At 46.4% G+C, this 21,583-nt stretch overlaps 1 protein-coding gene across 3 annotated transcripts in view; it reads right to left on the reverse strand.

The window, feature by feature from the left end:
• The window catches only part of LOC112220507 (putative methyltransferase NSUN7), a 38,244-nt gene that overhangs the window by 9,227 nt on the left and 7,434 nt on the right, over positions 1-21,583 (reverse strand). The window contains exons 3-11 of one of the 3 annotated variants that reach the window (XM_042303038.1): positions 18,426-18,484; positions 15,519-15,646; positions 15,264-15,416; positions 11,898-12,081; positions 10,732-10,963; positions 10,232-10,375; positions 8,039-8,140; positions 6,698-6,821; positions 4,135-4,255 (exon numbers count right to left, since the gene is read on the reverse strand). In XM_042303038.1, coding sequence (XP_042158972.1) covers positions 4,135-4,255; positions 6,698-6,821; positions 8,039-8,140; positions 10,232-10,375; positions 10,732-10,963; positions 11,898-12,081; positions 15,264-15,416; positions 15,519-15,646; positions 18,426-18,484 — 1,247 coding nt within the window. The remainder of the gene's footprint in view (positions 1-4,134; positions 4,256-6,697; positions 6,822-8,038; positions 8,141-10,231; positions 10,376-10,731; positions 10,964-11,897; positions 12,082-15,263; positions 15,417-15,518; positions 15,647-18,425; positions 18,485-21,583) is intronic. The other 2 variants (XM_042303039.1, XM_042303040.1) reach the window with 2 other exon arrangements.

Below are 21,583 nucleotides of genomic sequence, written 5' to 3' on the forward strand. Positions count from 1 at the left end.
CCTCTCCCCTTCACCTTGCCTCCTCAACTCACCTCACCTCCCCCCCTTCACCTCACCTCTCCCCTTCACCTTCACCCCTTCATCTCACCTCCTCTCCCTTCACCCCTCTCCCCTTCCCCTTCACCTCACCTCTCCACTTCCTTCTCCCCTTCACCCCCCACCCCCTTCATCTCCACTCTCCACTCTCCCCCCCCCTCCTCCCTTCACCTGCCTCCACCTCCCCCTTCAGCCTCCTTTCCACCCGTCAAAACATCCAAAATGTTCTAGACTTTGTAAACCTCCAAACTCCTTCAGAAACTCACAAGAGATGACAAACACGTTCTCTTTTCTGTGTATTTTCCTTACATGAAGCAGGCTGCCTTTCTCAACCCAACTCTTCTCTGTCTGAATGGTCCCGAAATGTCCTCCCTCCATATTGTCGCATCCGTTCTTAGAGACCTCTCTCAATGTTTCTCTGTCTCTCTCTCCATCTTCCTCCCCCCTCGCTCTCTCTTTCCCCAACCCCCCCCTCTGTGTGGTGCTATTTCTGTGGCCAGATGAATGTATGTGGAGGACGGGGGAGTTCCTCTCATTCAGACGTGAGCCAGGGATCCGTCAGTGGATGTGTGGAAGGATGTGTACGGCTCAGTACATCACGGGAGGGGGGATCGGGTAAGGGGGAGGAGTACATCGAGACCCCCGGGGAGGTTACTCATAAACAAACAAGTCTGCAGCCAAAACACGTATAGCCTCGTATACAGACAGTAGCGATGAAAATCAACCCTGAAGTGTTCAGCACTGAGGCTGGACTTTTCCTATGTCTATAGAGGCTCGGAAGAGTCCACTCAATGCATTCTAGGAGCAGAGGGATGTGTTCTGAGCTAAATACATTTCTCCCAGTGGCTCAGATTGCTGAGGACACTGGTCATACTGCTGATGTAGCATACTGCTGATGATAGTGGGTCTTCTCAGAGGGGAATACACAGTCTAGCTCAGTGGTCACCAACCGGTCGATCGCCAAGGCATTCCAAGTCGATTACCAGACATTTCGATAAAGCCTTGTGATCCTTTCTAATTTAAAAAAATTCATTCTGGGCTGTTGGCGGTAGGTGCACTTGATTCAGAAGTCCTGCGTGCCAGGTAGGCAAATTGTGCCCATTTTCAGTCATATAAGTTGTCTGAAGGAACAAACTCTGCCTACCTGGTGGACCAGGAGAGCTGTGGCTACATCAAGTGTGCCTACCGCGCTGGCCAATCGGATAGCTCAAATCATCATTCCTACAGCTTCAACGAGCCCACAGCACACTAGTCTACGAAAGATTTCATCATTTTTAAAACCATGACCAGGGAGAGAGTGTCATAGAATACAGCAAAGAGCTGCTGTTTATTATGAGTGAGATTTTATTCAGCACTGTCAACCCTGTTTTAATTCTGCATTGTCAGCACTGTTTTTATTCTGCACTGCCAACACTGTTTTTACTCATCACTGTCAACCCTGTTTTAATTCTGCATTGTCAACACTGTTTTTATTCTGCACTGCCAACACTGTTTTTACTCATTACTGTCAACACTGTTTTTATTCAGCACTGTCAACACAGTTTTTATTCTCCACTGTCAACACAGTTTTTATTCAGCACTGTTTTTATTCAGCACTGTCAACACTGTTTTTATTCAGCACTGTCAACACTGTTTTTATTCAGCACTGTCAACACTGTTTTTATTCAGCACTGTCAACACTGTTTTTATTCAGCACTGTCAACACTGTTTTTATTCAGCACTGTCAACACTGTTTTTATTCAGCACTGTCAACACTGTTTTTATTCAGCACTGTCAACACTGTTTTTATTCAGCACTGTCAACACTGTTTTTATTCAGCACTGTCAACACTGTTTTTATTCAGCACTGTCAACACTGTTTTTATTCAGCACTGTCAACACTGTTTTTATTCAGCACTGTTTTTATTCAGCACTGCCAACACTGTTTTTATTCATCACTGTCAACACTGTTTTTATTCAGCACTGTCAACACTGTTTTTATTCAGCACTGTCAACACTGTTTTTATTCAGCACTGTCAACACGTCTGTTACGTTCCCCAGATTATGTGTTGTAGTTTGTGTATTTACATGTGTTTATTTCAGGAAATGGCTTCCTGAAATCCCTCAAGCAGCTGATTGGTCGACTCCAGGGCTAATTGGAGAGCTGACCCCACCCCCTCGTCAAGACGCAGCTGTCTCCAATTACCCATTCCTTCTGACACTATATAAAAGCCAGTGTTCTGTTCAGGGGGGAGATCTCTTCTTTTTGGAGGTAGAGATTTTGCTGGAGGTAGAGATTTTGCTGGAGGTAGAGATTTTGCTGGAGGTAGAGATTTTGCTGGAGGTAGAGATTTTGCTGGAGGTAGAGATTTTGCTGGAGGTAGAGATTTTGCTGGAGGTAGAGATTTTGCTGGAGGTAGAGATTTTGCTGGAGGTAGAGATTTTGCTGGAGGTAGAGATTTTGCTGGAGGTAGAGATTTTGCTGGAGGTAGAGATTTTGTTAGAGATAGATTTGTTAGAGAGAGATTTGTTAGAGAGAGATTTGTTAGAGATTTGTTAGAGATCTCTTCTTTTTGGAGGTAGAGATTTTGCTGGAGGTAGGGATTGCTGAGATTGATTGTGATAGAGGTTGATTTTGTTGGAAAGTGGTATGTTCTGTGAGTTTGTTGCTCAGATAGAGCTTATTTGACATCCTTTTGTTTCTTAGTTTGTTTGAAATTGTTTATTTTGTTTCATTTGTTCCCAGGGGGGAAGGGGAAGGCACCTAGGGAGTGCTTAGGCAAGAGGCCCGCGGGCATACATATACCCGTAGCATATTCGCTGTCTAGACACACTAGGTAAGACCTGGGCGGACCACCCCTTGTATTTTGGTTAGGGCACCAGGTGGTGCTAAATTAGGTAAGTAGTGGGTAGGCAGGTAAGATAGGAGAGGGGGGGGGCTTTGAGATTTACTTTCTTTGCTTTGGTTCCGTCCAGCCCCTTTTCCCCATATTACCGTGTAAAGGAATAAAGTCCTTGTAAACGGTACCACATTCTGCCTGTTGTCATTCTTACTTGCACCTACAGTCCATACCTTTTTCGCTTCATGGAGAGTTTAGTTGTAGCAGGGTGTTGCGTTCCCTCTTCATAGAGGCGTGCGTAACAATTCAGCACTGTTTTTATTCAGCACTGCCAACACTGTTTTTATTCAGCACTGTCAACACTGTTTTTATTCAGCACTGTCAACACTGTTTTTATTCAGCACTGTCAACACTGTTTTTATTCAGCACTGTCAACACTTTTTATTCAGGACTGTCAGCACTGTTTTTATTCAGCACTGTTTTTATTCAGCACTGTCCACACTGTTTTTATTCAGCACTGTCAACACTGTTTTTATTCAGCACTGTCAACACCGTTTTTATTCAGCACTTTTACAAAACCTAACTTTTACTTCTCCCTACTTCCACTCGTGCTTCAGCTGCAATGAATGAGTAGCCAAGTGTATCATTACGCCTGAGTTTGTATTATTAGCAGCTCGTCGTGTTTTATTTTAATATCGAGGAATATTTCACTTTCTCTGGTCATAGGAACAACATGAATTTGTGCATGAGGCAGAAATAATGTGACGGTGTCCCCTCTCTCTGGTCAGTCTCACCGGAGGAAAGGAGAGAGCAGAACTGTGAGAGGCAAACCCTCTGCTGCTTTCTGCCTCCCCCTGCTGAGACTGTCCATCAGATGAAGGTACCATCAGTCCAGTCAAATAAAAAAGCGAATTATTAGCAAATGATTTACATTTATTCTCAGCTGTGCCTCGCAAGTGATACGACAACTGATCTATTTTGTTATCAATTTTTTAAATAAAATATGGCCTGAGAAGAACAGTACTGGCAGGCCAAGCATAGCCAATATGCTGTGATAATGTATTAGACCAACTGCACCTAACTCATTCCTACACAACTGGTTGTCTTAGGTTCATGTTACATAGGCGTACATTTTTTAAGTCATGTTTTTGTATTCGTTTTTTTTCTAAGCAGTAAATCTCGGCTTGCTTTTTGACTGCGAAAGTGATCTTGAAAAGGTTGGTGAATTACAAGTACTGTATCACAACAGGGGTCTCTCTCTCTCTCCGTGTCTCTCTCACCTCTCTGGTGAGTACAGCTAGGAAACAGCCGTTAGTTTCGTCTGAAGGATCCAGTCTGAAGAACGGACACCCTGCTCTCTCCTCAGCTCGGCCCAGAGATGTGGGTAAGGAAGAGCTCGGCCTGGACAACACGCACGCACAGTCACACACAACGCATGCAGCGAAGGATACATGCGCACACACACACACAGAGTTAATAAATGCACAGAGTTAATAAATGCACAGACAGAGTTAATAAATAATTCACAGGCCACAAGTCAATACAATCCCTACCAATAGTCTTAGGTATAGCTGTTTAAGCCTGGGGCTGTGAAGAACTGTTGTAAAATAATCTAACTTCAAGAACAATATCCACACAGGGAAAACTACCCACGAGATAACGAGGAAAGAGTTTCTTTGTTTTGGAGCTGATAATGATTTCATCTCTAATGGCAGGCCTTTAGGTCCTACCTGGGGTGCTAAAGTTTGAGAGGGAGGTGAGCCATAGAGAGTGAGAGAGAGACAGAGAGAAATAGAGAGACAGAGAGGGGGGAAAGGGGGAGTGGGGTTGAGAGGGGGAGGAAGAGAGCGGAAAAAAACACAGAGAGAGAGAGAGAGAGAGAGAGAGAGAGAGATACTAAAACTCTTTAACATCATCCTTAGCTCTGGCATCTTCCCCAATATTTGGAACCAAGGACTGATCACCCCAATCCACAAAAGTGGAGACAAATTTGACCCCAATAACTACCGTGGAATATGCGTCAACAGTAACCTTGGGAAAATCCTCTGCATCATCATTAACAGCAGACTCGTACACTTCCTCAATGAAAACAATGTACTGAGCAAATGTCAAATTGGCTTTTTACCAAATTACCGTACAACAGACCATGTATTCACCCTGCACACCCTAATTGACCACCAAACAAACCAAAACAAAGGCAAAGTCTTCTCATGCTTTGTTGATTTCAAAAAAGCCTTCGACTCAATTTGGCATGAGGGTCTGCTATACAAACTGATGGAAAGTGATGTTGGGGGTAAAACATACGACATTATAAAATCCATGTACACAAAGAACAAGTGTGCGGTTAAAATTGGCAAAAATGCACAGATTTATGCACAGATTCTGTCAGACCTGGGCCCTGACAGTAAATCTCAGCAAGGCCAAAATAATGGTGTTCCAAAAAAGGTCCAGTCACCAGGACCACAAATACAAATTCCATCTAGACACTGTTGCCCTAGAGCACACAAAAAACTATACATACCTTGGCCTAAACATCAGCGCCACAGGTAACTTCCACAAAGCTGTGAACGATCTGAGAGACAAGGCAAGAAGGGCATTCTATGCCATCAAAAGGAACATAAATTTCAACATACCAATTAGGATTTGGCTAAAAATACTTGAATCAGTCATAGAGCCCATTGCCCTTTATGGTTGTGAGGTCTGGGGTCCGCTCACCAACCAAGACTTCACAAAATGGGACAAACACCAAATTGAGACTCTGCACGCAGAATTCTGCAAAAATATCCTCTGTGTACAACGTAGGACACCAAATAATGCATGCAGAGCAGAATTAGGCCGATACCCACTAATTATCAAAATCCAGAAAAGAGCCGTTAAATTCTATAACCACCTAAAAGGAAGCGATTCCCAAACCTTCCATAACAAAGCCATCACCTACAGAGAGATGAACCTGGAGAAGAGTCCCCTAAGCAAGCTGGTCCTGGGGCTCTGTTCACAAACACAAACACACCCTACAGAGCCCCAGGACAGCAGCACAATTAGACCCAACCAAATCATGAGAAAACAAAAAGATAACTACTTGACACATTGGAAAGAATTAACAAAAAAACAGCAAACTAGAATGCTATTTGGCCCTACACAGAGAGTACACAGCGGCAGAATACCTGACTACTGTGACTGACCCAAAATTAAGGAAAGCTTTGACTATGTACAGACTCAGTGAGCATAGCCTTGCTATTGAGAAAGGCCGCCGTAGGCAGACATGGCTCTCAAGAGAAGACAGGCTATGTGCTCACTACCCACAAAATGAGGTGGAAACTGAGCTGCACTTCCTAACCTCCTGCCCAATGTATGACCATATTAGAGAGACATATTTCCCTCAGATTACACAGATCCACAAAGAATTCGAAAATAAATCCAATTTTGATAAACTCCCATATCTACTGGGTGAAATTCCACAGTGTGCCATCACAGCAGCAAGATTTGTGACCTGTTGCCACGAGAAAAGGGCAACCAGTGAAGAACAAACACCATTGTAAATACAACCCATATCTATTCTTGTTTATTTTATCTTGTGTGCTTTACCATTTGTACATTGTTAAAACACTGTATATATATATAATATGACATTTGTAATGTCTTTATTGTTTTGAAACTTCTGTATGTGTGATGTTTACTGTTAATTTTTATTGTTTATTTCACTTTATATATTCACTTTATATATTATCTACCTCACTTGCTTTGGCAATGTTAACACATGTTTCCCATGCCAATAAAGCCCTTGAATTGAATTGAATTGAATTGAATTGAGAGAGAGACAGAGAGAGAAAGAAAGAGACTAACCTGAAGGCTTGTAGTTTGGGTCCCTCAGTAGGCCCAGCCTGTTCCAGAGCTCCCCTCACCACCTCTTCATTCTCCTCAGGGTACAAGGAGCAGGTAGAGTACACCACCACCTGCACCTTGGGGACTGGACACAAACGTGCAAACACACAGATACATGCAAACACCCACACACACACACACACACACACACACTTACGTTAAATAAACACACACCTACAGTATTAGCACACAGCCCCACAAGGCATATCAACACACACACATAAAATAACATATTCAACAGGCAAATGAAACATGTTCACACTCACAAAGCACAACCACGAATGAACATCAATGAATATATCTCCAACGAAGCACAGCGGATGACGGCAAAGACAGCTAAGCCGACAATTGTTTTTCACATTCGACTGCACACAAATCCTCACTAAAGGGGCTTTGAAGCAGAGCATGTATAAATGTTATTTTTCTTTAAACAGTTCACGTATATGAAGCATTTCTCATTTCATTCCCCTGTTGCCTTGCACCAGCTGCTGATTCCAGCTTTGGATGCTTAGATCCCCCCCCAAGCTGATTTCTGCTAAGTGAGAACAATAGACTTAGTTAATGAGACCAAATATTTGACCTATGGTAATAAACACAACAGATGTGTGCTGTTACAATATCCAATAAGAAAATACTTGTAAACATCAAAAGAGATGCAGCACCGCCAGTCACCGTGCCAACGGGTGGGTCGATAGCCATCTGCCATTCATTAACGGCCCGTTAGAGAGGATCTGCCGCTGCTGGCAAAACCATTTGAGCCCGATCAATGACCGTGTGATTAGAGAAGATGGGTTTCCGTCACACACACACACACACACACACACACACACACACACACACACACACACACACACACACACACACACACACACACACCACACACACACACACACACACACACACACACACACACACACACACACACACACACACACACACACACACACACACCCTAGATTAACATGATCCAGCCCACACGGAGTTCATACAATAAGACATGAATAACTGGTTGAGTTTGCTGTGTTTCTTCAACCTGTCTCTTTAGACCAGCCCTGTGTCTGTATGAGGGAAAGTGCACAGCATGGGAAGGTTACTGAGTCGTTGTTTTGTAGCTAACAGTAGTCATGCTGACCAGACCAGGAAACACTAGCATTTCTAATTAAGACTTAGAGCCTCTCAGAGGGGAACTCAGCTCTAATTGCAGATGAGATTAGATCATTTGTGAGAGAGGGGGTGTGTGTGTGTGTGTGTGTACACACACGTAAACACTGTCTCTCTCTCTCTGTACGTTCTCACACTCACACTTCAGGGCATGGATGATGTCTCTCTTCTGCTGGGCCACCAGTGTGTCCAGCTTGGTCTGGGCTATGGAACCCTGGGACAGGTCCTGGAGCAGGTCTGTGTCTGAAACCGAGATGTCTTTACACTTCTGCTCATCTGTAATCTAATTTGGGTTGATTTTGGATTAAGCAGAAGCCAATTCAAGGGTAAGCTGTACCTCCGTTCTCCTACAGTTATGAACTCAACAGGGTTGAGGGTATGATTTGAGGTATAAGGGGTATATACAGTGAGGAGAAAAAGTATTTGATCCCCTGCTGATGTTGTACGTTTGCCCACTGACAAAGAAATGATCAGTCTATCATTTTAATGGTAGGTTTATTTGAACAGTGAGAGACAGAATAACAACAACAAAAATCCAGAAAAACACATGTTTTGCATTTTAATGAGGGAAATAAGTATTTGACCTCCTCTCAATCAGAAAGATTTCTGGCTCCCAGGTGTCTTTTATACAGGTAACGAGCTGAGATTAGGAGCACACTCTTAAAGGGAGTGCTCCTAACCTCAGGTTGTTACCTGTATAAAAGACACCTGTCCACAGAAGCAATCAATCAATCATATTCCAAACTCTCCACCATGGCCAAGACCAAAGAGCTCTCCAAGAATATCAGGGACAAGATTGTAGACCTACACAAGGCTGGAATGGGCTACAAGACCATCGCCAAGCAGCTTGGTGAGAAAGTGACAACAGCTGGTGCGATTATTCGCAAATGGAAGAAACACAAAAGAACTGTCAATCTCCCTCGGCCTGGGGCTCCATGCAAGATCTCACCTCGTGGAGTTGCAATGATCATGAGAACGGTGAGGAATCAGCCCAGAACTACACGGGAGGATCTTGTCTATGATCTCAAGGCAGCTGGGACCATAGTCACCAAGAAAACAATTGGTAACACACTACGCCGTGAAGGACTGAAATCCTGCAGCGCCCGCAAGGTCCACCTGCTCAAGAAAGCACATATACATGCCCATCTGAAGTTTGCCAATGAACATCTGAATGATTCAGAGGACAACTGGGTGAAAGTGTTGTGGTCAGATGAGACCAAAATGGAGCTCTTTGGCATCAACTCAACTCGCCGTGTTTGGAGGAGGAGGAATGCTGCCTATGACCCCAAGAACACCATCCCCACCGTCAAACATGGAGGTGGAAACATTATGCTTTGGGGGTGTTTTTCTGCTAAGGGGACAGGACAACTTCACCGCATCAAAGGGACGATGGACTGTCAAATCTTGGGTGAGAACCTCCTTTCCTCAGCCAGGGCATTGAAAATGGGTTGTAATGGTTATTCCCGCATGACAATGACCCAAAACACATGGCCAAGGCAACAAAGGTGTAGCTCAAGAAGAAGCACATTAAGGTCCTGGAGTGGCCTAGCCAGTCTCCAGACCGTAATCCCATAATTGCCCTTAATTGCCAAATGTCAGCCTTGAAACCTTAATGACTTGGAGAAGATCTGCAGAGGAGTGGGACAAAATCCCTCCTGAGATGTGTGCAAACCTGGTGGCCAACTACAAGAAACGTCTGACCTCTGTGATTGCCAACAAGGGTTTTGCCACCAAGTACTAAGTCATGTTTTGCAGAGGGGTCAAATAATTATTTCCCTCAATAAAATGCAAATCAATTTATATCATTTTTGACATGCGTTTTTCTAGATTTTTGTTGTTGTTATTCTGTCTCTCACTGTTCAAATAAACCTACCATTAAAATTATAGACTGATCATTTCTTTGTCAATGGGAAAACGTACAAAATCAGCAGGGGATCAAGTACTATTTTCCCTCACTGTAGATGGTAATATGGAGGGTATAAAGGTGGTAATATGGAGGGTATAGGGTTGTAATATGGAGGGTATAGGGGTGTAATATGGAGGGTATATAGGTGGTAATATGGAGGGTATAGGGGTGTAATATGTAGGGTACAGTGGTGGTAATATGGAGGGTATAGCCGTGGTAATATGGAGGGTATAGCCGTGGTAATATGGAGGGTATAGGGGTATAATATGTAGGGTACAGTGGTGGTAATATGGAGGGTATAGCGGTGGTAATATGGAGGGTATAGGGGTGGTAATATGGATGGTAGATGGTTGGTAATATGGAGGGTATATACGTGGTAATATACAGGGTATATGGGGTGTAGTGTGTTGGGGTATGCGAAGCAGTACCTCCGTTCTCCTGCAGTATGAACTCAACAGGGTTGCTGACTGCAGACACGGAGCACTGGGGGGTCAGCAGGATGACCCGGACCCGCTGGAGTCTCAGGTCACATGGGTCCAGAGACAGGAAACTCATAGGGATCAGCTTCACGTCTGACCAGACAAACTCAAACACTCAGACACACATATACAGTAAGTCTGTAGCATGAACCAACCCACACTGGGACTCAGTAACATTTCTCCCAAGAACACAACCACAATAGTAATACATACCTATTTACCAGACGTGTCTCTTATCCAAAGCGACTTACTTAAAGCGTGCACACATTTTACGTAAGGGTGGTCCCAGAAAACTCTGCCCAACTATTCTACCGTTCTAAGCGTCATGCTCTACCCACTGAGCTACAGAACCACAACCATATCGTGCCAACAGTACACGCTTAAATGGAAAGTAGCTAGCGACAGTTGACTTACACACACACACACACACACAGACGGATCCCACGTACTCTTGCAGGCCATATTGGCAAGGACCTCCTGTAGCTCCTCCCTCTGGGCGGGTGGGCGGTCGCCAACACAGACAAACACTTTCGACTGGCTGCTGCCATGGGCGTTGCCGTGGGTGACCAGGGAGGCGGTGTGTGACATGGTAAGGCCAGAGGAGGAGCCAGCCATCAGGACGTCCCCGTCTGGGAGCAACAGAGAGCGCACCACACAGGGACCGACGCTACACCACTTATCCTGGAGAAGGGTGGGTGAGGGGGGGGTAGAGGAGGAAGGGAAAGATAGAAGGGAGAGAGTGAAGGGGGAGACGGGAGGGGGGCGGAAGGGGAGGGAGAGAAGGAAAGAGAGAGGTAGGGTTACAACTTGACTACAGCCTTTTTCCACAAAGGAGAGAGAGACAGAGAGAGAGAGAGAGAGAGAAAGGATGAGAGAGAGGATGAGAAAGAGAGAGGATGAGAAAGAGAGAGAGAGAATAATGTGTGCAAGCAGACAGAGAGATTAATGGAGATGTCCTTCAACCAGCAGAGCCCCACCCTCTAGAGACAGTGCTGAACATAGCATAACAGAGCCAGCTAATTTGACTTCCTTTAGTTAGTGTCCATATCACGGTCTTTGTACGAAAAAAAGAAAGAGAGGAAGGCAAGAGCAAGGACACGGAGAAAGGGAGGAGAGGGGGAGTGAGAGGAAGACGAGGAGAGAGGGGAAGTGATTAATTTAGAAGTGGTATAGAATGCTTAATTGAATTTGGCTTCGTAATCACATTTCACTGTGCTTGTGTGGCATGACGCTCAGAGAAGCTGTGGCAGGCAGCAGCTTGACTTTATTGGAGTAGAAATTAAAATGACAAGCTTATAGCTCCGCAGCCATAGAATTAGTCATTAGAATACTCTCCCAGAAACAAGGAGGAGGGTTTCATAGACTGGCACAAAATGGGCTTTGGATACTCCGTATTCACAATGGATGGGGAAGAATTTGCATCGAAAAGTTGACTTTGATTTATGGATGCAAGCTGACGTACAATAGAGCCATATGTTTCTTTCGTTGTTTTGTTCAATTGTTGGCTTAGAACGAATCCCTGGGGTGTGTCTGAAATGGCACCCTATCCTGGTCACATGTAGTGCACTATACAGGGAATATAGGTGCCATCTCCCAGGCAGTCTTGCAGCAGTACCTGTATGATGAGCTTGTTGTCGCTGAGCAGCTTGGTGCGGTACAGGTCAGCTTTGAGCTGGGGGGGGAACACCAACACGTCCACACAGTGGGGGTCCTGACAGAAGGACTGCCCTTCCAACTGCCCGACTGAATTCACCTGAGAGAATCCCCCTCGCTTCAGGACGCCGCACACCTCTTCAAGGCTGGGGGGGAGGGAAGACGAGACAGGATGTGAGGGTCATTATAGCAGGTCGAATCCCTCTATGGCCCTTTAAAAAGCTTCTAGCGCGGATGTCACCTCTGGTAGTAAAATGTAATTTCCTGTGTGTGCATGCACGCACACACACACACACACACATACCACTGGTAACCTTAGAGTCTCAGGGCTTGTTGCTGATTGGATCTGTCCACTACAAGGGGATTTACACACCACTAAATCAGGCTGACTGCAGCAAAAGACATACACCCACACACACCCTCTAAGACTTGACATGAACACCACCACCACTCTTGTCAAGAGGGCGCAACAGCGTCTCTACTTCCTAAGGCGGCTGAAGTAATTCGGCATGCCACCCGGGTCCTCTCCAGATACTACCGCTGCACCATCGAGAGCATCCTGACCGGTTGCATCACAGCCTGGTACTGGAATTGCTCCGTCCACAACCTCAAGGCTCTCCAGCGGCTGGTGATTACATCACTGGGACCGTGCTCTCACCCATCCAGGACATCTAGTCGAAAAGGTGCCTGAGGAAGGCATGCAGCATCATCAAGGATCCCACGCACCCCAGCCACAAGCTGTTCTCTCCCTTAACGTCAGAGAGACAGTATCGGAACATGAGGTCTGATACCAACAGGTTCAGAGACCGTTTCTATCTACAAACCATCAGACTGCTGAACACTTGAACTGGACTGAGCACCTGCTCTGATTCTCCACACCTTAGCACACATGCACTCACTCATATACACACCCACCCACCCACACCCACCCACCCACACACACACACACACACACACACACACACACACACACACACACACACACACACACACACACACACACACACACACACACACACACACACACACACACACACACACACACACACACACACACACACACACACACACACGTCACGCCCTGATCTGTTTCACCTGTCCCTGTGATTGTCTCCACCCCCTCCAGGTGTCGCTTATTTTCCCCAGTGTATTTATCCCTGTGTTTCCTGTCTCTCTGTTACCAGTGTATTTATCCCTGTGTTTCCTGTCTCTGTGTTACCTGTTTATTTATCCCTGTGTTTCCTGTCTCTCTGTACCAGTGTATTTATCCCTGTGTTTCCTGTCTCTCTGTACCAGTGTATTTATCCCTGTGTTTCCTGTCTCTCTGTGCCAGTGTATTTATCCCTGTGTTTCCTGTCTCTCTGTGCCAGTTCATCTTGCATGTTTCCAAGTCAACCAGCGTTTTTCCCGCTCTCCTGCTCTTTGCATTTCTCCTTTTTCTAGTCTTCCCGATTTTGACCCTTGCCCGTTCCTGGACTTTGTACCCGCCTGCCTGACCATTCTGCCTGCCTTGACCTTGAGCCTGTCTGCTTCTCTGAACCTCCTGGACTCTGTACCTCCTGGACTCTGTACCCGCCTGCCTGACCCTTCTGCCTGCCTTGACCTCGAGCCTGTCTGCCTCTCTGTACCTCCTGGACTTTGTACCCGCCTGCCTGGACTCTGTACCTCCTGGACTCTGTACCCGCCTGCCTGACCCTTTTGCCTGCCTTGACCTCGAGCCTGTCTGCCTCTCTGTATCTCCTGGACTCTGAACTGGTTTTGACCTTTTTGCCTGTCCACGACCATTCTATTGCCTACTCCTTTCGGATGAATAAACACTGTAAGACTCCAACCATCTGCCTCCTGTGTCTGCATCTGGGTCTCGCCTTGTGTCATGATAATACAGACACACCCACACACACACACATTTCACAACTACTGCTACCAGACTCTTATTATACTGCTCAGTTTATACAATGCCTCCCCCCACCCCCAATACTTGTGTAAATATTGTAGTATAAATTGTGCCTTCCTGTATTATAATTATGCAATACCACCCATACCACTGCTGGCTTGCTTCTGAAGCTCAGCAGGGTTGGTCCTGGTCAGTCCCTGGATGGGAGACCAGATGCTGCTGGAAGTGGTGTTGGAGGGCCAGTAGGAGGCACTCTTTCCTCTGGTCTAAAAAATATCCCAATTCCCCAGGGCAGTGATTGGGGACACAACCCTGTGTAGGGTGCTGTCTTTTGGATGGGACGTTAAACGGGTGTCCTGACTCTCTGAGGTCATTAAAGATCCCATGGCACTTATCGTAAGAGTAGGGGTGTTAACCCCGGTGTCCTGGCTAAATGACCAATCTGGCCCTCAAACCATCACGGTCACCTAATAATCCCCAGCTTCCAATGGGCCTATTCATCCCCCTCCTCTCCCCTGTAACTATTCCTCAGGTCATTGCTGCAAATGAGAACGTGTTCTCAGTCCACTTACCTGGTAAAATAACGGATTTAAAAAACTGTCCAGAGCGTTTCGCCGTTCTGCATTACAGTGTGGTACGACAGTGTCACAGTACAGACAAAAACCAGGGTGACAAGTCTGCTGAGAACTGAGTAAAGAACCTTTCTGGACAGCTACCACAAAAACATGCCGAGGATGGCAAACAAAATAGCAGAGGAAGGACTCCTCCCAACTCTTGACTTTGTGATCCTGCCATCCAGGAAACACTGCAGACTCCCAAGTCTAAACTGGTCGGGTACAAAAACAGATTGGTGCCACACGCACTGACCCTTATGAAAAATACAGAGGGCATGGGAATGGACGTGCAAGTGTGAGAAGGGAAATGTAACTGTGTAAAATAATCAAATCAAATCAAATTTTATTTGTCACATACACATGGAATCGTGGACATTGTAATGATAGGGTTGTGCAGTAACATGATGTGCAACGCTCAGTGAACTTGGACATTAAGGGGATGTGTTATATTGAGTGGATGGGGGGGGGGGCACAGTGATTGTAATGGTGAAGGGAGGTGTATGAGTCCTTACGCTGTCATTTCTGTTTTGTTTTTCACAAATGTGTATGTTTGATGTTGTCTATGCCATGTCTCTCACTCTCTCGCAGGGCATTTTCTTCTACGTAAAGCATTTTTCTGTGGAAAATCAGACAAGTATATATCTAACCTAATCTCTCTCTCTCTCCGTCTCTCTACGTCTCTCCTTCGTTCTCTCTCGCACATGCACACTATGGTTTAATGGGATGTCTGCATGGCACCTGCATGGCCAACACCCACAATCTCAGACCTGTGTGTGTGTGTGTGTGTGTGTGTGTGTGTGTGTGTGTGTAGTGTGCTGACCTGCTCTTGAATGTGTTGACCCATGCGTAGAGGAGCAGCCTGTTGGCTCTCTCCTGTTTCTTCCTCACAGCCTCGGGGAGGATGCAGTCGATGGTCAGAAGGTCATGTTTGATCCTACTGCGAGCCAAGGAGGCTGCCAGCTTGGTCTTAAACCTACAACACACACAGGAAGAGAGAAGGTGTTCCAACAGACACTACCGCTCAGCTACCTACCAAAACAACACAGATAAAGTACCCCCCCCCCTTCCCTCTTACCTGAGGAGGCAGTTCTCCACCTCCCTGACTTCCTGTACGAGCTCCTCCCCCTGGCATTCCCGAGGGAGGAACTTCCTGTCCTGGAAGTCGTAAAGCATCACCACCACCAGACTCATCTGGTCATCAGGCTGGAGAAAGAACACAGCGTAGAGTTAGAATCCATAGATCAGACACACTTCAAAAGCCAACTGTATACGTGTCCAGAAACGGAAATAACAGCAGAGTTGGGGCTGGATAGAGAGAGAGAGAAGTTTTGCTTCAACAATCAACCGCACCAGAGTATCTACGGATAGAAATGTCACGCTCTGACAGTCAACTGCCAACAAACTGTCAGTCGGCCAAAGAGAGAAAACAACAGATACAGCATAGAACGGATGAAGGAGTTGTTCTTCAACAGTTGGATGCCTACACCAGAGGGAGCATAGAGAGAGAATAGAACGAATTCACACGGTTCAACAATCAACATTCTTTATCATCAAACCCCAGAGATCGCCTAGACACAGTAAGGATAATTCAATACTGCTATACACAGTAACTACCTTCAGAAACCCTCAAGAGATATCCCCTGAGAAGGCAGTTTGATGGGTTTATTGATTAGGCTAAGTGATTGACAGTGTTATGTAACTCCTATGGTTGTTTTGGGCAGGTACCCAGCAGTCCCCCGTCCTCCACTCAGAGGCAGAGGTAGGGTGGTGGAGCAGCTTTGGGATGCCCTGCCAGGACCTGGCTCCTACCTCTTAATTAAACCCGGCAGGAAGACACACTCCATCTCTCCCTCTCACACTCTACCTCTCCCACCAGCTTATCACCCTCTCATACCTTCACGCTCTGTCACTCTGTCCCTCCGTCGCTCTATCCCTCCCCTTTCTTCCTCTCTCTCCCTCTTTCTCCCTCAAGGGGTCGAGGGACACAGATCACATTAGTGGCAGATGGTGTTGCTCGGCAGCAACAGATTGCCATGGCGCCGCTGCAAGGCTAATGGAGCGAGACGCTACGCTAGGCTAACACTAACTGCTCGGCTAAAGAACTAGCGCCAGCTCGTTATTCACTCAGGGGCTTTTAATCAGATTTTTGGAAAGGTTGATATCAGAAACAGGTGCTGGCTCTGTCCCTATCTCCCCCTCCTTTCCCTACATTCCTCTCTCCCTTCCTCCGTCATCGCTCGCCTTTTACCAAGGTTGAACCCGGGGGGGGGGGGCTGGAAGGCTGGAAGGCTGGAAGTAAACAAGTCTGTTGTGATGTCGCTTTACCCCTGCTGCCGCGCTGTGACATCAGGCCTTAACACCCAACACTTGCCACTTAACACTGGCCAACTGAACACTGGCCGTGATGGATGTGATGGACCAAGTAATGATCATATGATGAGGTCTACAAATACAGAGGTCGCTGCTATGCATGGTCTACCATCAGGAGAATACTGTGCAGTTTCACTGCATCACTTAAACTCCTATGCTTTGTCTCTCTGGTCACTGCCTGGTCACTTCCCTCTATTTCCAGCCGCAGTGAGGTAGATCTAAGCCACATTTCTCTCTTCACTGCAATCAAATACACTCCAGACTTCAGTTCCCCTCTTAGAAAGAAAGCTTCCAAAAGGGTTATTCGGCTGTCCCCATAGGATAACCCTTTTTGGTTCCAGGTAGAACCCTTCTGGCTTCCATGTAGAACCCTCTGTGGAAAGGGTTCTACGTGGAACCCAAAAGAGTTCCACCTGGAACCAAAAAGGTTATTCAAAGGGTTCTCCTATGGGGACAGCTGAAGAACCCTTTTAGGTTCTCGATAGCACCTTTAGTTTCTATCCCCATCCCTCTCTCCTTTTTACATCTCCCTTGGCACCCCTCTCCTCCTCTTTCCGTCAAGGTTGAACTTTATAGATGCCAGGGGTGTAAAATGAGGTGAGAGTGAGTTCTGAAGAGAGCCTCATTGTGTCTGGCCTTTATTGTCTCCTGGTGGGGTGCAGAATAACGACCTGCCACCCCACCATAGAGAAGACCCATTCATTCCAGGCAAGGCCATATTTCACACGGGTACTACAGTAAGTCTGTGCGTGTCATGCGTGTATGTGTATATGTGTGTGTCTGTGTGTGGGTGGGTGCATGTGTGTGTGTGTATGTGTCTGTGTGTGGGTGGGTGTGTGCGTGCTTGGTGCATGTGTATGTGTGTGTGTGCGCGCGCTTATGGATGAATTCCAGTTTGCCCTCACATTACCATCTCCATCATTGCCATCATCTCTACTCTAACATCACAAGCCTGTTTCTTTAAACTACAGCGGGGTAAAAGTACACTCAAAAACCATCCCAGACGCCAATCTTGATCTACGTAAATGAGTAGGGAGGCGTTGTTTTACAGTGCAACTACCTCTCGGTTCATGGCTGCCGTGGGAACCTTCTCTTTACGTCTACACAGTGCACTGCTAATTGTATTGGGCTCACAGCCCAGACAACTGCTCCCAGAGACGGAGAGAGGAGGGATACGTATCGACCAGAATACACTCAGACCCGCTGAGCGGCGGGCACGCATACACAGCCCTGAGCAGCCCAGGGTGCCATGTAGAGCATCCTGATCTCATCACTAATGGAGTGTTTCTATTTGAGAAAAGCAACAAACCCAACAAACAACCGACTAGCCGAGTTCTCTTTGTTCTCTCAGATGTGCGGCACCAAATTGTTTTGTGATGTGAAGAAAAGGCGTTATATCGATATATAATAATCGGTATCACAGTTACAGATTAGTGGTATGAAAAGCAAGCAGAGCTGAACAAAGACTTTGTACAACAAGGAGAACAGCGGGACATGAATATTGAGAGCTCTGAAGTACCGGTGTGGAGTCAGGAAGTTAGAGAAAGTCAAAACCGGTTGAAACAGATCTCGAACTTCGTCCTCCCTGGGTGAAGCTCTATGTTTCACTCACCATTGGCTGAGAGAGGTAAAAGCAGCTGTCAATCATGATGTCCTCCAGGAGCTCTTGGTCTGTGGTGGGAGGAGCATAGAGAATGTTTCAATAGTGTAACTCGTGGACAGCTAAGTGAGTGAGTGAGTGAGTGAGTGAGTGAGTGAGTGAGTGAGTGAGTGAGTGAGTGAGTGAGTGAGTGAGTGAGTGAGTGAGTGAGTGAGTGAGTGAGTGAGTGAGTGAGTGAGTGAGTGAGTGAGTGAGTGAGTGAGTGAGTGAGTGAGTGAATGAGAGAGAGAAGGTGAGAATTAATATTTCCATCATATGGAGATAATGGTTCAGGATCTTGCCAATCTCATCTCTATCTTTATTATCTCTATCTCTAATTATCTCCACAGACCAGCCCAGACCAGACAGGATCATTTGGAACATGCCTGATAGAATTACACACCTAACCCAATGAAATAAATGACTAGGGCTGAGACTCCATATCTAATGCTGAGCTCTTGTCTAGAAAGGAGATAGGGAGAGACAGTGAGAGAGCTCTCGCAGGCAGCAGGAATAATCTCACTATAATTTGAAACGCTAATTCAATTAGATGAGGATTTTTTTTTTTTTACTCACACGATTAAACGCTCATTTTGTATTTTAATGGAGTTAATCAGAGATTTAAATTGAGTTAATTTACCATAATTCATTTAGAAATTAGAGCCTCTGTGACACTGATGACACTTATTAATCACACATTGCTAGTCATGTAATCTGTGGCTGTAATACCAGGATACATGCCATGTGCATTGCTCTCATTAGAGACCAAGGTCTTGTAGGCTACATACCAGCTATCTGAGAGACGTCTGCAGTTCCTAATGTGTTTTTCTCTTCTCTCTGCCCTAGCTGAGCTATCATGAAGGGAACATCTGTCTCCCTTGACAACAGGATGTTTTATTCTGACCCACACAGCCTCTCGCAAGCACGCACACACACACACCGCCACGCACACACGCCAGAGTATGTGAGCGGAGGGAGGAGTGGAGTGTGCCAAATTTGACTGGAGCGAGGAGCGAGTTTCCAAAGGCTGGAGCATCAGCATTCTCACCCACTCCAGTAGCGCTCGCTTCACGAGCACTTCACGAGCACTTCACGGGCACTTCACAGGCACTTCACCAGGAAACTTCACCGGCACTTCACGTGCCCTTTACCGGCACTTCACGGGCACCTCACGAGCCCTTCACAAGCACTTCACGGGCACTTCACGAGCACTTCACGAGCACTTCACGGGCACTTCACCAGGAAACTTCACCGGCACTTCACGGGCCCTTCACCGGCACTTCACGGGCACCTCACGAGCCCTTCACAAGCACTTCACGGGCACTTCACGAGCACTTCACGAGCTCCTTCACGAGCACTTCACGGGCACTTCACGAGCACTTCACCGGAACTTCACGAGCACTTCACAGGCACTTCATGAGCCTTTCACGAGCTCTTCACGGGCACTTCACGAGCCCTTCACGGGCACTTCATGAGCCTTTCACGAGCACTTCATGAGCCTTTCACGAGCACTTCACGGGCACTTCATGAACCTTTCACGAGCCCTTCGCGAGCTCATGGCATGCCGGCCCAGCATGCATTTGTAATCTACTCGTGTGTTGCTATGGCCCCATGCTTTAGCTCCTGTCATGGAGTTCTCTAGATGTTTTCATAAGGAAACTGATAAAACACAGAGGTGAACAAAGACGAGGAGGACCACGAGCAAGAGAGGGAGCGAGGTGATGTAGTGTCCACAACTAAAGAACCATTGTGGAATCTGAAAAGACAGGTATCCCGAAAGCATGATGGTGTCCTTAGTACGTGCACATGCCAACAGAAAGGAACCAGGTGCGTAGCTAGCTAAGTGTAGCAAAGCGAAACACTGTAGCAAAGTATTTATTAACTAAAAATCAGATCTCTTAAAAGTTTAGTTAATTTTCATTCTATTATCTACACAATAGGCCATCCTTGATTTTGGCCCAATAGGCCTGTCCTTTTACCTCTTTCAAGGAGCTTTCCGTTTTGATAGGGTTATAGTACCTAAAACCCTTTAGGCCTACCTACAGAAGAAACTGAAAACAACTACGCATCCCTGCCCAGCCTGGCAACGGATGCCAGTGGCTCTGCAAGCACTGAGAGGGCATTCTCCACTGCTGGCCTGATCTCCATGGACCATCGCATGAGCCTGAAGCCAGAGACTCCGGACAAATTCATGTTTCTAAAAATTAATTCAAAGGCACCATAGATGGAGCCTAATAATTTTTGGTTTAATTTGTAATGAATTCTAAGTAAGTCACAGCCTATATATGTGCAATTTATATACTATTAATAACAACAACATTTTGTTTAAATGCTGAGTGCTTAATGCCCACAACTTATTTTTTTAGTAGGCTATAGCCTTGAAATAATATAAATAACATAGCCTAAATAATTCATTTTCGTTCCTCCTTAGGCTCCCTGTCTGGCTCCTGAACTATTTGGAGTGTTTATATGCTGTTTAATACGACATGCAGCTTATTTGAAATGATGAGCGCTTCTTACCTTTTCCTGTTGTTTATTAAAATAAGCTACTTTTCATTCAAATCATATGGTTTGGTTTCAATACTTCAAAGCCAAATGGTGGGTCCAGGTAGTCACAAAAATAGATGGGTGTTGGTTAAACTGTGATTTTAATGAACGGAGCGAATTTGGAGCGGCAGTTTGTTTTCTCCTTTGAGCGAGGAGCTGGATTTCTGACCGCTCAACTCCGCTCACATACTCTGACATACACTTACACAAGTCTCACACACACGCAGCCCCGCTCACACGCAGCCTCGCTCACACGCAGCCCCGCTCACACGCAGTCTCGCTCACACGCAGCCCCGCTCACCCGCTCACACAGCCTCGCTCACACGCAGCCTCCTCTCACACGCAGCCCCGCTCACACCCGCTCAGCCCCTCACGCAGCCCACTCACACGCAGCCTCGCTCACACGCAGCCCCGCTCACACGCAGCCCCGCTCACACAGCCCCGCTCACACGCAGTCTCGCTCACACGCAGCCCCGCTCACACGCAGCCTCACACGCAGCCCGCTCACACGCAGCCCCGCTCACACGCAGTCAGCCCCTCACACGCTCACACGCAGCTCACACGCAGCCCCGCTCACACGCAGC

The sequence above is a fragment of the Oncorhynchus tshawytscha genome, linkage group LG21 (assembly GCF_018296145.1).
Source record: "Oncorhynchus tshawytscha isolate Ot180627B linkage group LG21, Otsh_v2.0, whole genome shotgun sequence".
Lineage (NCBI taxonomy): Eukaryota > Metazoa > Chordata > Actinopteri > Salmoniformes > Salmonidae > Oncorhynchus > Oncorhynchus tshawytscha.